Source organism: Chiloscyllium punctatum, chromosome 12, assembly GCF_047496795.1.
Source record: "Chiloscyllium punctatum isolate Juve2018m chromosome 12, sChiPun1.3, whole genome shotgun sequence".
In the NCBI taxonomy this organism is placed as follows: domain Eukaryota; kingdom Metazoa; phylum Chordata; class Chondrichthyes; order Orectolobiformes; family Hemiscylliidae; genus Chiloscyllium; species Chiloscyllium punctatum.
This window is the reverse complement of record NC_092750.1, coordinates 14,379,170-14,400,274: the sequence shown is the minus strand read 5'-3', so window position 1 is coordinate 14,400,274 and position 21,105 is coordinate 14,379,170. Positions and strand designations below refer to the sequence as shown.

At 39.0% G+C, this 21,105-nt stretch overlaps 1 protein-coding gene across 2 annotated transcripts in view; it reads left to right on the top strand.

Moving 5' to 3' along the window:
• LOC140483613 (transforming protein RhoA) overlaps nucleotides 1–19,730 on the top strand; it is a 55,059-nt gene extending 35,329 nt beyond the window's left edge. For both annotated transcript variants that reach the window (XM_072581886.1, XM_072581887.1), the window contains exons 2-5: nucleotides 7,908–8,065; nucleotides 10,422–10,542; nucleotides 16,214–16,344; nucleotides 18,607–19,730. In XM_072581886.1, the coding sequence (XP_072437987.1) occupies nucleotides 7,910–8,065; nucleotides 10,422–10,542; nucleotides 16,214–16,344; nucleotides 18,607–18,780 (582 nt within the window). In that variant the 5' untranslated portion in view covers nucleotides 7,908–7,909 and the 3' untranslated portion in view covers nucleotides 18,781–19,730. The remainder of the gene's footprint in view (nucleotides 1–7,907; nucleotides 8,066–10,421; nucleotides 10,543–16,213; nucleotides 16,345–18,606) is intronic.
• The last annotated feature ends 1,375 nt before the right edge of the window (nucleotides 19,731–21,105 follow it).

The following is a 21,105-nucleotide window of genomic DNA, read 5'->3' as shown; positions in this document are numbered from 1 at the left end:
AAATTACTGGACTTGAATCATTTAACTCTGCTTTCTTCCCATAGATGCTGCCAAATCTGCTGAGATTTGATAGCAATTTCTTTCTTTGTATCAGATTTCCAGCATCCTCTGTTCTTTTGGTTTACATTATTCTGAGGACTTGTGTTTGAATCCCACCAAGGCCAATGGTGAAGGTTGAATTCAATAAAAGCTAGTGTAATTGTGACCATTTAAGTACTGTCATTAAAAACTCATCACGTCCACTCTGCTTTTCCTTTTCAGGGAAGGAAATCTGCCAATCTCAACTGGCCTACTCCAGACCCCAATAATATGATTGACTCTGACTCTGACTCTGACTCTGACTCTGACTCTGACTCGTCATCTTAACTGTCCTATAGAGCAACTTGAGATGAGCAACAAATAGTGATATTGCCCATGACCCCAATATTCCACGCAGAGTAAAGAAGGAAAGGAAATGGCCAATTTGCCTGTAGGATCTTATTTTGTACCATGAGATAAATGGCCACGTGTTGGTTAAGTATTGATCAAGACTCTCGGGGAGAAATTCCTTACTCTTCAAAGGGTATCATTAAACTTGGTGACCCCTTGAGAGAGTAGATCAGGCCTTGGTTGAGCATCTTTTGACAATGCAGTTCTTACTCATTACTGCATTGTGGAGTGTCAGGGAATGAGATATAAACAAAAGCAATATTGGAAATAGTAGTTCACAGAGAGCAAGAACGTGAACCCTGAACCAAAATGGCTTCCCTTGGTGTTCCAACTTGTCTGTTTACCCTAGCCATGCCCCTCATGATTTTATAAACCTCTATAAGGTCACCCCTCAGCCTCCTACGCTCCAGGGAAAACAACCCTAGCCTATTCAACCTCTCCCTATTGTTTCCTAGTCTCGCTGCTGTTTTCAGCTTTTTTTAAAAAAAAACTTGCAAATATGTTCCAAGTTAGTGGGAAAGGTAATAACTTGCATAATTAATGGCTGTCATTTCACATTGTTGCCCCCCACCTTACTCATCCACTCAGACCTCCTTTCCACGCACTGATAGGCTTAATGTCCATGATTTTTTTTCAAAATCATTTCCTATTATGTCTATTTTAAATCTTCATATTCTACATTTTCCAATATTAACTGAAGCCAGTATTGAGTAGCTACATAAAGTTGTATAAAAATCTACATAACATAAACAGACTATTCAACCCAACTGGTCAGCACCAGACTGGTCTCCTTCCATTTCATCTGCGTATGTCTGCATTTTTTTTTGTATCCCCTTTCTCTTGTGTCCTTTTGAGTTTCATGTGGAAAGCATCTAAAGTATTTAATTCAACCACTTCCTGTTGTAGCAAGTTTCACATTCTACTCATTCTCATTTAAAAATAAAGTTCTTATTTTCCTTTTGGACTTATTAGTTCAGTAACTATCTTGAATTTGTGGCAAATCCAGAATTGAAAGCTGAGGCCATATTCTGTCCATGCATCCACAAAGACCTCCTGGGCTGCTTCTAAGCTTTTTCTATTCTTTTTAAAGGAAAAAGGGGAAAGAAACTTTTCAACTTTTCCAAATAATTCTTCAACTTATTTTGCAATTTTTTGAAAATCTTTTGTATTTTCTCCAATTCCATTCTTTTTATCTAATGTGCATACAGACGTCATGCATGACAGTTAACTTCAGGGTCCTTGTATAACTCTGCAATTTACATGATAATCACTAATTTTTCATTTGATACCCCTAGAAATAAATTCCAGTGCTTTTGTTAGCATTTTAATTGCTGACTTGCGATTTTTGCTTGTCATTTGTTTGCCATATTTCTCTCCTTTTTTAGTTTCTCATTTGCTGAGGAGTAAGTGATCTTTCTCTTTTTGCTATCAAACTGCATCACCTCCAATACTGTTGCTAATATTCAGTTATCAAATAGCTGTAGTTTGCAAGCTTTCTAATCTTGTGTATTATGTTGCATTCTTCATCTATTTCTCTCTCTCTCTTTCTTTCCCCCCAGCAAGCCTGTTGACATGGTTACCTTTTCCAAAGTGCTGGTCCTCTCTCCTTTTCTGTGTTATCCATATCTGAATGACTGTCCTTTTTGTCCCTGTTTTTTCCTTTTTTCTCTCTCTCTCTCTTCTTTTATTGCTGTTTGGATTCTGATTCTCTTTTGGCTACGAACAAAGGTAGAGTCTTTCAAAAACCTGTTTAAGGCTAAAAGGAGTGGTTTTGTTCTCTGGAAATGAAGTTTTGACAAAAGCAAATACAGAATGATTTTAGATCAATTTTCTGGTGAAAACTTTAAAAGCAATATTTTAACAGTCTTCTATCATTGCAACTGGTTCTGCAATCTGTTTGTAGATGAGAATAACCAAAATGCTGTCAGTGTGTGTGGTGAGAAGTGAGGATATTTTCTCACCTTTTTTGTAGTCAAGATTTTTCATTTTTATTTATTGCAGATTGATTACATAGAAATGGGAGAAGACTATTTAATATTAGATTATATTACTTAGTGTGGAAACAGGCCCTTCGGCCCAACAAGTCCACACCGACCCACCGAAGCGCAATCCACCCAGACCCATTTCCCCTACATTTACCCCTGCCCCTAACATGACGGGCAATTTAACATGACCAATTCACCTAACCTGCACGTTTTTGGACTGTGGGAGGAAACCGGAGCACCCGGAGGAAACCCACGCAGACACAGGCAGAATGTGCAAACTCCACAGTCAGTCGCCTGAGGCGGGAATTGAACCTGGGTCTCTGGCACTGTGAGGCAGCAGTGCTCACCACTGTGCCTTGTGTTGTGGTAGTCAGATTCTGGTTAATTGGCGCCTCAACTCTCTTTACCCACCTTTGCTCCACACAAGGCCCAACAAAATTCTTTATTCATTTTGAATCAATTGAACCAGAATATATTGGCAAGAGGAGAATTCCAGATTTGCAATATTGAGTCCTGATTTTGGTCTGACATGCATTTTAGTACAGTACTCCCTCATCCTGGTCAAGGGTAGTTGCAGAGAAGCTATCAAAACACAAAACTATTTCCAAGAGTTTATTCTGAAATCTTAAGCATCAGACCAGAGTAAAAATACAGCCTGTATTTATAATTTAACCCTTGGAAATCATTCTGGTGAACCCAGTCTTTTTCCTTCAAGACTGATATACTGTTCTTAAGGCGTGGTGCCCAAAACTGAGTGCAGCTCTCCAAATAAGGTCTGACCACATGTTAGCTCAATTCCTATGAGATAACGATCAAAGTTCTTTCAGCCTGTTGTAGAAGTGCACTAGTCATTGATCTATACACATGGGGTCCTAAAACTGTTTCCTTTTCTGTAATTCCTGCTGTATCTCCATTTTAAGAAATTATTCTAATCTGTTTCTCTATTCCAAGCTTTATTTCTCCATGTTGAGCACAGTTTGCTACAGTTTTACCTCCCTTTTTTTTTAACTTTCTAGTTCGGGGAAAACAATTGCCATGCATTGACAGCAATGCTGTTTATTTTTTTAAAAGTCTAATTACTTAATTTTATTTCAATTCCAGTAGAGAAGCCTACAGAACCATTTGTGTATAACTTTGGTCATTTCAGAATAAAATCTGCTTTCTTTTTAAGAACTCTATTTCTATAAATCTTCTCCATCATAATCTTTTAAATTGACTTCTTAACCAACATTCCTACAGACATACCTTTTTATGGAACATAGCAACAGTTTGAAGATTGGTATCCACAGCGAACAATATTTTTGTGCAAGTCAATACAATTATTGTACTGTCGTCGTCTATGTCATAGTCCTATGACGTGCAGCCATATAGATTATTGAAGTCATACACAATATTCCATATCTAAGCAATTGGGAATTAAATTTAAGCTTTTTTTTTCTTTGAAGTTAATAAAACAAAGATTTTATCCATGCTTTAGAAGCTGGAGAGTTGTATTCATAACATATAAGCAAGGAACAAAGAGTAGGCACTTGGCTCTGCTATTAAATAAGATCATGGCTGATCTGATTTTTTAACTCCCAATTCCAAATTTGGTAATCAAAAATTTACCTCTACCTTAAAAATATTTAAAGATTCTGCATCTTCTGTCCTTTTGAGAAAGAGAATTCCAAAATGGGACAACCTGAAGATGAAAAATGCTGTCTGAAATGGGTGACTGGTTTTTAAAAAAACACAATTACCTTAATTCTAGATTCTACCACAAGAGGAAATATCCTTTCCATATCACCTTGTCAAGTCACTCTAGGAACTTGGTATGTTTTAATTAATTCACCTCTGACTCTTAGGCTAGGCCTGTAGGCTCTGGATTTATCTTGCTGTTCCTTTATAAGGCAATCTGCTCATTCCCAGTGTTAGTCTAGTAAACTTTCTCTGAGCTGCTAATGCATTCAGTTAGCAATTAACAGATTAATGCAAATACAGTGACCCATCCTGCACACATCAATGCCCTGCTTAACTGAAGCAAAACCTACCACTCTTGCATCAATTTCCCATGCAGTAAAACCTAACATTCTTTTAGCTTTCCTGGTTACATATATGAAAAGCTGATTATATGAAGTATACAAGATGTAGGCATGTATGGTTCAGCCCCCTGAGTTTAGTAAGAGTGGTGATGTCTGTGTATGTTGCTTGTACCTAAGAGACTGATGGAGATTTTGTTTATTGTGAATTTGATGTCAACTCAGTCCAAAATCTGAAAGGTCTGAGATGAAAAGTCTGCATTCAATATCATTATACATCACCATTTTATAACACCATTCGATCTAATAGCTGTAATTTATTTTCTTTCATTGCACTACCTTCCACAGGGTATCCTGAAACTTGGTTAGTTTAGTTGACTAGATGTCTAGCATATGGTGTTGAATAGCACCACTTATGTTAGTTCTTTGTACTGACTGTAGTAGATTTTGGGCCCTGTCACCTCCATCATGCTTCATTATAAGGTTGTGCATGAGTCATGATCAGCAATTCTGACTATTATCCTGGATAGAAATCGTGGAACTTCTGTCTTGTTGAAATTACCCTAAGTGTGCGCCCAATTGCAATTTATATGTAATCTGCAGCGCAGAAGCAGTTTAGCTGTTCTGAGCCAGTCTTTATTCTGAGTGCCTCCTGCCCTAATTGATCTTACTGTGTCCTTTCTTTCCTTTCTCCCTAATATGCGTGTCTATTTTCTGCCTGAAAGATATCTAGGCTATTCTTCTTTTCAACTTCATGTAGTTGCAAGTTCCACATTCTAGTCAGGCTCTTCCCAGGGATAGGACAAATTTTTTTTGAGAGAATGGAGAATGATGAGTTGTATTCAGAAACCCAGGTGGCAATTTATGAATAAGAAATTCTACAGCCATAAGTGATTTTTTTTGTGTGTATTAATACGTACCATGTTGGTATAATGTAGCAAATTAGCTTTGACCCCAACTATTTGGACTCGTGAGCTAATCATGTTGCTAGAACACCACCACCAAAGCATTTCCAAGTTGGATTTTTTTTTATTGTACTGAATATGTTGTTTATACAGATGCATAAAATTATGAATTTATATTGCTGCACAAAAACTGGTTCAGTGGGTTCATGAGCAGCAGGAGTGCCTGGAGGAGGATACTTTAATGGCTCTTTTGGTTCCGCATGCCATTTCCGTCTGGTTTTGAAATGCAATCCACCTATTTGAACTAGTATCCAGGGTTGCTTAGCAGTGTTAAGTATTCTGGAGGTGGTGGAAAGAACATACTAACTTAAATAGTAAGTGTGGTTCAACCATTAATGCTGTCTTTTTCTTTTCAGTTTGTTTTGTAATGTCTTTATATCAATATGTTTTCTCATGAGCTTTTGAGCCAAACGTTAAGGTTTCTTTTCCTGCAATATCCATAGTAGTTTGAATATTTTTTTTCAGTGGAAATACCCTTTCAGTCTGATATGTCTGGACTAGAGTGATGCAGGTCAGACTGTACAAGCGCCCTCTGTGTTGCACTGGGGGAAAATGCCTTGTTTTAGCAGAACAGAAAAAGTTGCAATAATAGCTCCAATGATGACGCTAAACTAAAGGACTGCATTCTGCAAGTTTTCAAACACTTCGCAGTGAAAACCACAAGTTAGTTTTCTTTTAGAGAAAAGAAAATAAACCATTGAAGACGAGGTACTGAAATCAATTTAGAATACTTCACTTGCAAAATGACACTGATTTGTTGAGACAGAATGGCTAACAGTAGCTCTGGGCCTTCAGTATGAAACTGTTTAATGTGTTTGGGCCTTTCTTTTTGTGTTCGGCATGCTTTGCTGGGACTAGATGGAGATGACCTTTGGCAGCCTTCCAATAAGTATGTTTGCTTGGAAATTTGTGGTATGAAGAGAGTTGTTTTGTTTAAATTGTATACTTGTTATGCTATCATAGTTTCTGAATTTTCAGTCAGTCAACTTGTTTGTCTCTGGAGTGGTCAATTTATACTGTCTGTTAGTACAGTATAGATCTGTTTTATAAGGTTTTGTAGTATATTTCTGGAGTACAAAGTCAAATGGCAAAATAGAAAGGAAATGTTCCAGGTTTACACTGAAAATAATTAACTGTAGGTTAAATAACCAGTGTACCTTTTTTGTAGAATGTTAACATTTTTTTTGTATGTAATACTTCTGGATTTTGTTTACTGTTCCTACGTCTACTTCTGTGTAACCAGCTGAAAATGTTGCTTTGTATCTGCTGAATAGTGCATTCATATAACAATTCTGTTTGCTACTTTTTTTTTCTAACCTTGACTTGAATTGCTGATTCCTTTGAGTGTCCAGAGAATACATTTGCACGATACTTTGATATCGACGTTAATTGATTGAGAATCTTTTTGTCAGGCCGAAGTTTGTTACCACAGAACATTTTATGTATGTGAGCAAATTAATATTTTCTATAACCAGTGACCTAAGTGGTAGGAAAGCCTTTTTTAAAATCCAAGTTTTACCTGAATATTTCTAACTATGCTATTGTCAGGAAATTGGGAGCTGATTTTGAAACTAAAGATTACATTTCACGGTAGGACATCTAGGTTTGAATATTGGGTCAGCGTGCAAGAATGCTATTCTCTACCGCACTGATATAATATGAGCCCCACTTGTGTGAAGTTTTCAAAAAAATGATTTGCTGTTTGCTAGCCACTTCAGTACTGAAATATTCTACAATATTGGATCGCCCTGGCCACCACCTTTCTCGTCTCCGGTTGAGAGGAGCAACTGGAGAATTCCTTTTGGGTTTCTGCCAGCTGATAGGATCTTTATTTGCTTTCCTTGATGTTGCCTGGCGTTCATGTACTATTCACATGCCATTGTAATGTCATGATTAGCAACTTCATAAATGGAGAATCTACAGAAACTTGTGTGATGACCACAGTATACTGAAGCTTTGACGCACTAAGCTATTGCACCACCCACATTTTTCAAAGACATTGCATCAATTAACTGATGCATTCATTGTGTTTCCTGATAATTATCTAAACCTTTTAAACCAGAAACCTTATTATTGGCAAGCAACAAATGAGTGCCTGAAAAAGATGCTTCTCATTTAAGTACAGTAGAAGTATTGGCAACTATCTTATCTAGTGCTGTATCACAAATACATTATTCATCTGAAAAGCCAGAGAATTGGATCAGTGTCATCATAAATAGACAGTACAAATTGACCACTCTCAAGACAAACAGGTCACCAGAAAGTCTCAGATTCATTTTCTAGTCTGTATTAAATTTTTGTCATTCCCTCTGTTTCCCCACAGAGGTCACGCTCAAAAGCTAACTTCAAATTTTACTTCACAATTTTTTTGAAATGAGCTTACAAATTAAGACCACAAATATCTGCAGATTTTAAAATAAAATGTCTCCTTACTGTTGGAATCATATGAATTTAAAATAGAATTGATTTTGTCATTCAGTGCTCTTATAACTGTAATTTTCACTTTACAGTGATGGCTGCCATACGCAAAAAACTGGTTATAGTTGGTGATGGTGCCTGTGGGAAAACATGTCTACTCATCGTCTTCAGTAAAGATCAGTTTCCTGAGGTGTATGTTCCAACAGTTTTTGAAAATTATGTAGCAGATATTGAAGTGGATGGAAAACAGGTTGGTAATTAATGATATATGATTCTGTTTGCATAATACATTGAGTATTATTTGCAAGTTTTTCATTACTGTATTGTGTTGCCTGGTATTCCCTGTAAGGTCAAAATATATAGAACTTTTTTCATATGTTAATGGTTAGATCTGAGAATTGGGTGGTAGTGGAAGGAGCTAGTGGTTGGAACGTTGAAGGAAGTGCAACCAAAGTTTTATTTTCACATGAACTACTCATGTCAATCCACATGATCTTCTCTTGTTCCTATGTTGAATAAATTCTGCAGGCCAAACCCCTCTTTCTCCTATTGGTAAGACCATTAAGATATGGAGCAGAATTTGGCCATTTGGCCCATCGATCATGGCTGATATGTTTCTTAAACTCATTCTCCTGATTTCTCCCCATAATCCTCGATCCCCCTTGCTATCAAGAACATATCTGTCTTAAATACACTCAATGACTTGGCCTCCAGCACCACCTATGACAATGAGTTACACAGATTAACCATGCTCTTTTTTTTTTGGCTGAAGAAATTCCTCCTACTCTCAGTTCTAAAGGGTCGTCCCTTCACTCTGAGATTGCCCTCTGGTCTGACACTCTCCTACTCATAAAATGGATGTAAACAAATGCTTCTATCTAGGCCTCCTGGAATTCTGTAAGTCGCAATATGATTCTGTTACCTTTTCTGCATGTGCCCGAGTACAGCCCCAGAGTCCTTACTGGGACAATTATTCGTGTAAACCTCCTTTGAATATTTCCTTCCTCCTCAAACCGCTGACCTCCTCTTCAACCGCCCCCTTCCATACCGTTCTTAGATTCAGGGTAATATTCCAAATGCGACCTGGCCAAAGCCTTCATACAAACCTTGAGCTGTAGTAATACATTCTTGCTCTTGTTATCTAGTTGTTCTGAGATGAATGCTAACATTCCATTTACGGCCTTAACTGCATGTTAACCTTGAGAGAATTTTGAACAGCACCTCTCAATCCCTTTTGTGCTACGGATTTCCAAAGCTTTTCCCCATTTGGAAAATATTCCATACCACCTCTTCCTACCGAAGTGCATAGCCTAACATGCCTTCCCACACCTACCTGTCCTTTCACCTATCTTTGTGTCATCTGCAACTTAGCAACAATGCTGTAAGTTCCTTCATCCAGATCTTTAATGTATAATGTGAATAGTTATGATCCCAACTCTGAACTTTGCAGAACTCCATGAGTCTCTGGCTGCTATCCTGAAAAGGGCCCTTCATACTCAATCTCTGCCAATCAGCCAATCCTCTGTCTGTTTCAGTACCTTTTCCCATAACACAATGGGCTTTTATCTTATCTGGTGGCCTCCTTTTTCGAAATCTTGTCAAGAGACCTTCTGGAAAATAGATCACATCCACTGACTCCCCTTTGTCTAACTTGCCTGCAAGTTATCTCCAAAGAATTCTTACACTTGTCAGGTATACCCTCCCCTTGGCAAAGCTGTGCTGACTCCGGCCTATTTTACCATGTACTTCCAAGTACTGTGCAACCTCATCCTTAATAATGGGCTCTTTAAATTCTTACGGCAACTGAGGCCAAGATATCTGGCCTATTATTTTCTGTCTTCTGCCTCATTCTCTTCTTTTTAAACAGGGGTATGTTAGCCATTTTCCAGTCTTCTGGGACCCTCCCTGACTCCATTGATTCCAGTGGTGAAGTCACCTTACTTGAAGTTACAAACATCTTTCTTTCAGCACAGAAACAGGCCTTCCAATTGAACTGATCTGTATATGCTCCACTCCAGTCTCCTCACCTCATCCAACCCTACCAACAGACACTCTTTTGTACTTCAAGTTTTATTTACTATATAAATGCATTTCTGCCATTTGTCTCAGTTACTCTGTGGCAGCAAGTTTCACATTTTAACCATGCTGCTCTTGTATTCCTTGTTAGATGTATTTATGATCTGTAGCTTTGTTATGGAATTATGAAGTTAGTGGGTTGAGGCACAGTAAGAGAACGCTTCAACATTTCTGTGCTTTATCTGATAGACTTCTCCATGTAAAAGGGAACTGTATTGCATTCTTCAGATATCATCCTTGCTGACCTTAATTTTTCAACAATCTCCACATTAGTATCTCAGTAACTCTTGAGTACAATATTCATCCATTATTTTGAATGGCTCACAATATGCAAGCTTGCTTTTCTCTCTGAAAAATTGGGATTAGCAGACACTTGAGAAAGAATAATTTAATATGAAAGAGTGAATTTCCTTGAAGAGAATAACATTTTAAAACAATTTGACTATCAGTCCAGTGTATACAAGAGTTCATTTGAGAGAGTGTTTTAATTATTCCACATTTGATATTCTGAAAATTATTTTGTTCTCTAGGTTGAACTGGCACTTTGGGACACGGCAGGGCAGGAAGATTATGATCGGCTTAGGCCTCTCTCCTATCCAGATACAGATGTTATTCTAATGTGTTTTTCTATTGATAGCCCTGACAGTTTAGGTAAGAGTGTACTACTTATTATACTTGATTGTATGTGTGTTTAATCTTTAGTTCTTACTGCTAGTTACAGATACTAGTGTTTGTTCATTGTTAGGTTTTACACTTCATTCTGGTTAGCTTATGTAGAAATTAGTGCCCTTTTTAATGAAGGGCAATTTTAATGCTAATACAAAAAGTTATGCCTGTTGAATAAAAATTAGTGATGTTATGGTTTAACATACATTAGCTTTGTAATAAGGATTGTACAATTGAGAGCATCCAACTTGCCACTTTGAACTTTTGTTTTGAGAAATCTGTTTCCAGGTTTCATCATTCATTATCTTGTTATATTTAAAAGATTAATAGCTAGTGCACTAACTAAAACCTTGCCTTAGCCTCACAGCTATTAATGTGTAATGTCATTTGCTTTAATTCTGTTAGTGTTTTGTGCATAAGTCTTTTTTAGTTCTCTTCAGCTATTGCTGTTTAGTAATGTTATTGGTTTTGACTTTTCATTGCTGTTCTCAAAATCTTGTTGGGAATTTTTATAACTTGAAGGCATTTGTGTGTCATTTATCTGGGAATTGGAAGCTGCTGTGATATTAATAGAATCTTACAATACAGAACAGGCTCTTTTGGTCCATCTAATCTGCACTAACAAAAACTACTGTAAAATCTACATTAGTCCAACTTTCTAGCACTTGGCCCATAGCCTTTTGAACATTAGGACATTTTGAGTGTTCTTCCAAGTAGTTTTTAAAGGTTGTAAGCTTTCCTCCCCTCCCAGGCAGTGCTTTCTAGATTCCCATCACCCTCTGAGTGAAAAGATTTTCCTCAAATCCCCTCTTAAACCTGCTTTTGTTTTTTTTTAAATGATGCCTCTTGATTATTGACTTTTTAACTGCTTTCTATCCATTCTGCCCATATCCCTCACAATCTTTATAGTTCAATTCCTCCCTCAGCTTTCCCTGCTCTAAAGAAAATGACTTGCACTTATACAGCTTCTCTTCATCACTAAACTGCTCCATTCCAGGAAAGATCCTGATGAATCTCCTCTGCACTTCAGTACATCGCATCCTTCCTGTGGTTACCAGAGATGTGCAGAGTACTCCAGTTGTGACTAGTGACAGTGAGGAAGTAGGTCTTCGGTTACGGAAAGATATAGACCAATTGTTCAAATGGGCAGATTTAGTGGCAGATGAAATTTAACCCTGATAGGTGCGAAGTGATATACTTCGAAAGTAGTATCACAACCAGGGAGTATTCAATGAATGGCAGGACACTAGGAAGCTTGAGAAATTGAGAGATCTTGGAGTGCAGCAGACAGCACACCTAGAAAAGATAATAAGGCTTACTGTTGTGGCATAGATTATTAGAGCAGGGAGCTTATGTTAGAGCTGTACAAAACTTTGGTATTTTCATATCATCCACAAACTTGCTAATCATCCCTACATTTTAAGCTCTCCAGTACCTCTCTCTCCCCACGTCAAACTGCTAAAGACCCTCTGTCCTGTTTCCAGAATTCTGCAACCTAATCCGCATCCTCAGTGAAAACAAATGTGAAGACCTGATTACCACCTTACCGTTGTCCTCCAGCTGCACACACCAATTGCCTCCATGGTCCTGAGAGGGACCTGACTCTTAGCCTGGTTAGGGTCCAGATTAGAGTGGTGCTGGAAGAGCACAGCAGTTCAGGCAGCATCCGAGGAGCAGTAAAATCGATGTTTCGGGCAAAAGCCCTGTCTTCCTGATGAAGGGCTTTTGCCCGAAACATCGATTTTACTGCTCCTCGGATGCTGCCTGAACTGCTGTGTTTTTCCAGCACCACTCTAATCTAGACTCCGGTTTCCAGCATCTGCAGTCATTGTTTTTACCTCTTAGCCTGGTTATTCTCTTTCCCGTGATATACTTACAAAATATCTTTTGGGATTCTACCTAATCTTACCCACCAGTTTATTTTTTTTTCTTTGGTACATTCTTTAGTCTCCCAGTTGCTTTAAGTTCCTTGCACTTTCTACATTCCAGTAGGATCTTCCTGATTTGCTCCTTTTGTATCTGTTAAAAGCCCCTCTTTTCCTCTTTATCCAGTCTTGAATATTCCTAGAAAAACAGTTGTCTGTGCTTGTTGCTCATATATTTCATAAAGGGCTGGTTCTAGACTACTTTGGCCCGATTCCTGCCTTTTTAAAATAAAAATCTGTCTACTTTAATCCAAAGCCCTTTTTCTGCAGGCATTCTTTTTCTTTTCATCCGAGCACGGTACGATAAGTTTGTTTCAGTGGTCAGTAAAGTGTTCTCCCCATTCTTCTGGAATTCAGAATGATTGAAAGGTAAAATACAGTTAGTCACCATAGTCTTCCCAGACCATAGGCTGCTAGAGATGACAGATGGTGATTTAGCCTGAGGATCACCACGCCACCCCTCCGGTGAGGGGAGAGGCCAAGAAGGAGAATCCTTCATAGTAACCTCAGCTGATGATGGAATCGAACCCACACTTTTGGCAACACTGTGTTGCCATCCAACTGTCTATCCAATGGCTAAACCATAGACTTACAAAGGTATTCCCTTTTAAGAATATCTATGATCAGGCCAAAATCTCAGTAAGGGCCTGCCCATTTAGGACCAAGTGAGGAGGAATTTCTGCTGAGGATGCTGAATGTGTGAAATCTTTTACTGCAGACGGTTATCATGACTTGTTCATTTGAGTGAGTGCATTTCAGGCTGAGTGAGACACATTTTCAAGCAGTAAGGGGATTAAGAGTTAAAGTACAGCACAGATCAGGCCCTTTGGCCCACGATGTTGTGCTGAGGGTTAGAGTCATAGAAATGTACAGCACAGAAGCAGACCCTTCGGTCCCACCTGTCCATGCCGACCAGATATCCCAACCCAATCTAGTCCCACCTGCCAGCATTCTTAATAGATTCTCTCATTTTAATTTTAATCTTTTGCTTTACACACCTATTTGCAATGTATGCTCCCTTTGGTGTTATATTCACCTTCAGTGCTTTGTTTCTTCATTGATTCCTTTTCATGGGATATTATTGATTCCCACACCACTTCTTTTAGATGAAGTCTTCCCATCTATCTTTCTCTAGGGCACGTTTGTATGTGGTTCAATCATCTTCTAGAATAACCTCAAGTTCTTGCTTTATTAAGCTAGCTCCTAACTCCTGATAGTATCACAAGAGGACCTATGGCTCAGCAGTAGAGATTCATGAGGTGGAAAATTATGGGTAAAGTCCTACTCCAGACTCGAGCACAAAATTCTAGACTGACAATCCAGGTTAGTATGGAGCGAGTACTCCATGAAAGGCAGAACCCTTTTTCTAGAGGAGTCGTCAAAATTGATGTCATCTTTCTGATCTTGCCTGAATGTGAAGTATCTCTCTAATATACCCTTTTCAAAGCGAAGTAGTCAAGTAATTTTTAATGTCACAGCCAATATTGGTAATCAATAAAACAGGTTCAGGTCATTATCATACTGGGGTTTGAGAGAACATGGTGTTTAAAATCTGGATGCCACATTTCTTAGATTGCAACAGTGACTACACTTCAAATATACTTGAAAGACAGTTAAGTGCTTCTGAATGTCCCAAAAGATTAAAAGGAACTATATAAATAAAAGCTGTTTTATTCCACTCCCCATATTGTTTGTTCTAATATGGACAACAATATTACTGTCTGCTGCTAAGATATCCCTTACCATAGCAATGTGTGGACAACACATTTCTTCAGAATTAGTGATTATGATTACTGACATCTTTATGTATCCCCTTAATTGCAAAATTCCCTCATCACTACTATATTTCAAATATAATGTTGGACCGACTAATAAATGATCCACAATGTGCAAAATGACAATACTCTTGCACCACATTAACCTTCTCTGTGGCAAGATGCTTACCTAACACCTTTGTAAAAGGCCACAATTGCAAGCTGCATTTGGAAAATCTACATAAAACTACAATTTTTACATGGGCATTGCTGAAACAAATCAGTGCAGTTCATACAATTTTTACTCGCACTTTTAGAGCCAAGTGTTGTCATAGCTGTTTGAATAAGGGGCTCTTAGTTTTCTGGTAGATCCAAATAACAATCACTTATTTTGTCCAGGTATTCAATGGTATGGCGAGCAGCCAGTTTATAACCATCAGCTATGCGCATAGGGTGAATACCACAGTCCAGTAACTGTTCAGCTTGTTCCAACAGGACACCAGCAAGAACAACTACACCTGTAGTGTAATCCTAATGTAAAATAAAATAACTTAACCTATGCTCCCCTCAACTCACTACTACCATTTGCATGTCCAGCAGTCGCTTAAATGTCCCCAATTACTCTGCTTCCACCACCACTGCTGGCAACACATTCCATGCATTCACAACTCTCTGCGTAAAGAACCTACCTCTGATGTCTCCTCTATACTTTTCTCCTAATATCTTTAAAACTATGATCCCTTGTACCAGTCAATCCTGCCCTGGGGAAAAGTCTCTGGCTATTGACTCTATCTGTTCCTCTCATTATCTTGTATACCTCGATCAGGTCACCTCTCTTCTTCTTCCTCCTCCTCCAGAGAGAAAAGTCTGCGCTTATTCAGCCTCTCTTCATAAAGCAAGCCCTCCAGTCCAGACAGCATCCTGGTAAACTTTCTTTGCACCCTCTCTAAAGTTTCTATCTTTCCTATAGTAGGATGACCAGAACTGGACACAATATTCCACGTGTGGTCTCACCAGGGACTTGTAGAGCTGTAGCGCAACCTCGCAGCTCTTAAACTCGATTCCCCCTGTTAATGAAAGCCAAAACACATTGCTTTCTTAACAACCCTATCCACTTGGGTGGTAACTTTGAGGGACCTATGTATTTGCACACCAAGGTCCCTCTGTTCCTCCACACTGTCAAGAATCCTGTCTTTAATCCTATATTCAGCATTCGAGTTCGACCTTCCAAAATGCATCACTTCGCATTTATCCAGGTTGAACTCCATCTGGCGTTTCTCAGCCCAACTCTGCATCCTGTCTATGTCGTGCTGCAGCCTGCAATAGCCCTCTATCCTATCAACGACACCTTCAACCTTTGTGTCATCTGCAAATTTACTAACCTACCCCTCCAACTTCCTCATCCAAGTCATTTATAAAAACGACAAAGAGCAATGGCCCAAGAACAGAGCCCTGCAGGACCCCACTCAACACTAACCCCCAGGCAGAATACTTTTCATTTACAATCTCTGCCTTCAGCCCAGCCAACCAGTTCTGAATCCAGATAATCAAATCTCCCTGTATCCCATACTTTCTGATTTTATGACTGAGCCTACTATGGGTAACCTTATCAAATGTCTTGCTGAAGTCCATATACACCACATCCACTGCTCGACCTTCATCAACCTGTCTCGTTACCTCCTCAAAGAACTCAATAAGATTTGTGAGGTATGACCTGCCCCTCACAAAGCCATGCTGTCTGTCTTTTATAGTGGTAACACCAAGAAAGTGAAATTGAGGATGATCAGATCAGCCGAGATCTCATTGAATGGCAGAGCAGATTCGATGATCTGAATGGTCTACTTCTGCTTCTATATTTTATGGCCTCAAAGTGTTGGCATAGACTTGATTGGCAGAGTGGCCTCTTCCTATGCTGTGATTTAATATTATAAAGAAAAATGTTCCTGTTTTTAACATTTTTTTTTCTTCAAATTTTAGAAAATATCCCTGAGAAATGGACCCCAGAAGTGAAACACTTTTGCCCTAGTGTGCCAATTATTCTCGTCGGGAACAAAAAAGATCTGAGGAATGATGAGCACACACGGAGAGAATTGGCAAAAATGAAGCAGGTTCGTAGAGGAAAAATTTCAATGTCTGCTTTTACGAACAGTGGATTGAATTTCATCAGCCCATTAATGATTGGGTGGGAGGACTGAAAAAGTGGCGCAGGGAAGTATCTGAATGAAAGCCTGACATTATTTGCTGCCACTTTGTATGTGATGAGAAGCCTGATTTTTAAAAACCACTTCTTGCTTCTGCAAGTTTTTAGTCTCTGTCAAGTGACGCTGCTTCTATGTGGGGAGACGGCCAGTATGTGTTCAGGGTTGGTGGGGGTCACAGGTCCCTTTTGAGGGGCTCTCCACCCATGGGAGAGAGACTCAGGAGTTGCATTGTCAGTGCTCCACACTGGGTCTGAATTTCCCTGATCTTTGAGGCTGCCACCTTGCCTGTATTGCAGTGTCAACATTTACCGCTGCAGAATTTGACTGCCATCTCATTTGACTCGGTTCTTGAGAGTGGGACTCCATCCTTAATTAGACAGCAGCCTCTGCAGGATAATCTGAGGGTTCCATCACTAGCCAAAATAGGATCAGCTCCTGCTTTCAGATATGGTGGTGTGAATTGACTATTGTCAATAAAATTCAGCTTAGTGATTTGATGCTTCTGTTGTGATAAAGGATCATATGTTTTTTTTTTCCTTTGGTCACAAGTTTCTTCTTGTAACTTTCATTTTCAAATTTTCAAAATATAGGGTGGTTGTTTTGGTAGGGAGAATTGAAAATAGCAGTATTACTTAATGAGTGAAATTCTGATAAGCAGAGGGATTTGGGTGCTCTAGTGCACAAAGCATAAAAGGTAATCTGTGGGTACAGAAAGAACAAGAAGGCGACTGGGATCCTGAGGAATTGAACATCAGGGTGGATATTATTTTTGTTATACAGGGCATGAGTGAGACTGCGTCTTGTAGTGTGTATGCAGTTTTAAGTAAGGATATAAATGCATTGAAAGCAATTGGGGCAACTTAATAGATTGCCTAGAATGACTGGGTATTTTAATGACAATAGCTTGGACAAGCTGCACTTCTGTTGGAGTTTAGAGTGAGGGGTGACTGGATTGAAGTGTATAAAGGTCTTAAATAGTCTTGACAAGGTGAACTTGGAATGGATGTTAGCTCTTGTGGATCATTCCAAAACTCTCACCGTTAAGACTGCCCTTTTTAAGATTGCAATGCCTATTTTTCAACCAACTTTGTAATTTTCTGCCTTACAAGATGGTAGAAGCAGCATCATTTGAATTCTGTTTAAGCTGAAGATGGATTTTTTTTTTACTAGGTAGTTAGGTATGTATATTTAAAAGCTGTGATCTTGTTGAATGGTAGAGCAAACTTCAGCAAGCTGAATAGACTTTTGCTCCTATTCCATATGTTCAATATTCTTTTTCTCTCTCCCCCACCCAAAACAAAACGAAGAACTGCGAATGCTGGAGATCTGAACCAAAACAGAAATTGGTGGAGAAACTCAGCAAGTCTGGGAGCATCTTTGGGAAGAAAGCAGCGTTAAAGTCCAGTGACACACTATCAGCACTGTTAGAAGCTAGGAAAAAGTGGCATTAGTATTGAAGATGCCATAACAAGCCACATTCTCTTCCCTCATCCTCATCCTCATCCTCCTTCCAGCATTCCGTAGGGACCATTTCCCTCTGGGACACACTCTGGTAGACTCCTCTGCCATTCCCAACATCTCCTCCCATTCCATGGCACCTTCCCATGCAATTGCAGAAGGTGTAATATCTGTTCGGCTACCTACCACCTGTTGCTTCTCTTCATTACCACATGCCACCAATGTCATCCATGGCCCCAGACTCACCTTCCAGGTGAAACAGCAAGTATTCTGCACTTCATTCAATCTAATGTCATGTTTTGCTGTTCACAATGTGGCTTCCTCAACAATGGGGAGACTAAACACAGGCTTTGCAGAACGCCTATGTTCTGTCATCAAAAATGACCAAGGTTTGAGTTTCTTGCTACTTCGACACCACTGTGTTCCCACACCAACATTTCTGAATGATGCTGCGAAAAGATAGTTGGTCTTTTTTTCGACCTTTCAGCATACAGCATTCATTCTTAGCTAACTTGAATATGTTTGTGCTTTTTTTATAAAATAAAAATTCACCCTACTGATAAGTAAATTTGATAACCTCGTGCTATGCAATTTGGGAACGTGATCGTGAATACGAGAACTGTTCTTTGTTTTTTTTTGCAGGTTAACCGATTATGATAGGAATTATACATTCTTGCTTTTTTTTAAGTAATCCTTGTTTCATTCATACAGGAACCTGTAAAACCCGAAGAAGGCAAAGAGATGGTCACCAAGATTTGCGCATATGGGTACATGGAATGCTCAGCAAAAACTAAAGATGGAGTGAGAGAAGTTTTTGAAATGGCCACACGGGCTGCCTTGCAAGCTAAGCGCCCAAGGCATAAGGCCTTTTGCAGTGTTCTATAAAGCAAAAATGCAAACCAAGTGCATCCTACCACACACTTACAGTCACTTGATTTCTAAAGAGAATCTCGAATTGATGTTTGTTAAACTTAGTATGATAGTGTCTTGATTATATTGGCCTCTCATTTATCTGTAATACTGTTCCTGACTATTCCATTTGCTATCAATATTTAAAAGCCAATCAAGGTTTTTATTTCCTAGCTCATTGGTGTGCTGATGTATAGCTCTGGTCAATTTTACAATATGCATGTATGCACCTAAACTTTGGTTAGCCATTATTGAAAGTTTTTTTTGACCTATCTACTTTACATAATGAACAGGTGCAGCCTTATTGGTAGGAAATGGCACTCCGTCAGCCTGTATTTCTCAACATAGAACCAAACCAAGAAGTCAATTTGGCACCATTGTTTATAGATGTAGTTTAATTCAACTTTTGTATAATTGGATTTCATAACGCTAATACTGTAGCCTCCACTGAAATTTTTAAAAGTGTAATGGAAAAAAAATAAAAGTTGAATTCATTTGTATAACAGCTTGGTAACTTTCTGACATTGATAACTGATGTAAACCAAATCGGGCTTTAACATACTTAAGTACAACGTGGAGATTTTAATTGGGGAAGGGCTAAGAGTTGGGGAAAGGCGGGAGTTCTCTCTTCGGTCTCAGACACTTTGCTGATTAAATATGAGATGCTGTTCAGTTTGAGGAGTAAAGCTGGCCAGTAGCTCCGTAAACAGATTGGCATGGTCAACCACGCCATGCGTTCAATGCCTTCTATTTATCATATGTTAGTATATGTACTGCCTGCCTTTATGATTTGTTTTTAACATTGGAGATATATCTGAGGTTCTGAATGTACCTCACCTGCAGTTTAATAGGTGTGTTTTTTGGCTGTATCAGTAAATAGTTACCAGCAATACTAATAGCAAAATAAAAGCCGTTTTTTAAAAAAAGAGGTCTATTCTTTACACTTTCTATAAGTCTGTGGGTGTGTTCTTAACAAAGTCACTGTGCTTTTTTTCTTTGTGTTTAAATAACTTTTAACCTTGAAACACCAGGAAAGAATTGCATTAGTTGCTCTAAGGCCAACAGTTCAAGAAGGTTGATCATCTCCACCTTCTCAAGGGCAATTAGGATGGGCAATAAATGCTAGTCTTGCCAGCAGCACTTGTGTCCCATGAACTTATTAAAGAAGGGTTTTTTTCTTTGGCCTTCAGCCATGCACGTTTTTAAGGCACTCTCTTCTACTCACTCCTTTGACCACACTTCGGTCACTTTTGCTAATTATGTCCTTTTGGTTCAGTATCGATTTTTGTGTGAAGTGCCTTGGAATATTTTGATACATTCATGAATGCAAATTGAATTTGAACGTTGTATCACTGCTTGAAGGTAGTCCATTTGTCTGGCTTTTGGGAGTTCACATTGGAAAAGAAAAAGCCTTATATTCAATGTGGAGGAAATATTGTCTAACATATCAGACAGGACTGGTCCTTTTAATCTTGCTGAATTTCCCATTCTAAGAATCTTTTCTACTGCCAGTTCAAATATATTGCTCTAACTTTGCTCCATGATCCTGTTACTGTGCTGTAATGGGGAAATCCAGTATCTACAATGTAATATTGCGTTTAAATTTCTGTGAAACCTATTACACCTGTTACTTTTTGGAAGTATCTTTTGGTATTCTAATGGGATATCGGGCAGGACTTTGCTGATGGGCTTCTGAACCCCGCAATCAGGCTAAAATGTGACTCCTGTTCTCACCTTTGTAATCTTATCTCACATTGTGGCTTTTCCCCAATGCCATTTATTAATGGCCAACGGGTCGTCTCCCTGTCCACTTGAAGACAGAAGATGGGTTGTTTAAGCTGGAGTCGATCAGAAGGTTTCAATGAAAGGAAGGGATAGAGCACTTCGGAATAGACTTGGCCTGTCCAATTATTTAAAAATTTCAAAAGGGAAAAACTACCTTTTCATGCCAGCTACAGCCTGCCTGCCCTTGCAAGCTAACCCTGACTCCCATCACCTCCAAAGGCCTGAAATCCTGCTCAGTTTCTTAATTGGCTATCAGAGGTTGATTTGAGTTTAAACAATGTCCTGCCATATGTGAGATGCCTCTGCCAGCCAGCCTGCCTGCACAACATTGGGCAGGATGGAGCCAGGGAACTGGTATCCAGGCTACTGGTGGTATTTTTGGTACTCATCCACCTCTGGTCCTGATCACTAGCCTGATCCTGACCTCAGCAGGTCCTATAAGTCAAATACCTGGGGTACAGGTTGGAGGTTGCAGTTTGTTCAATTTGAGCACTGCTTTTGTGAATTTGGTATTCT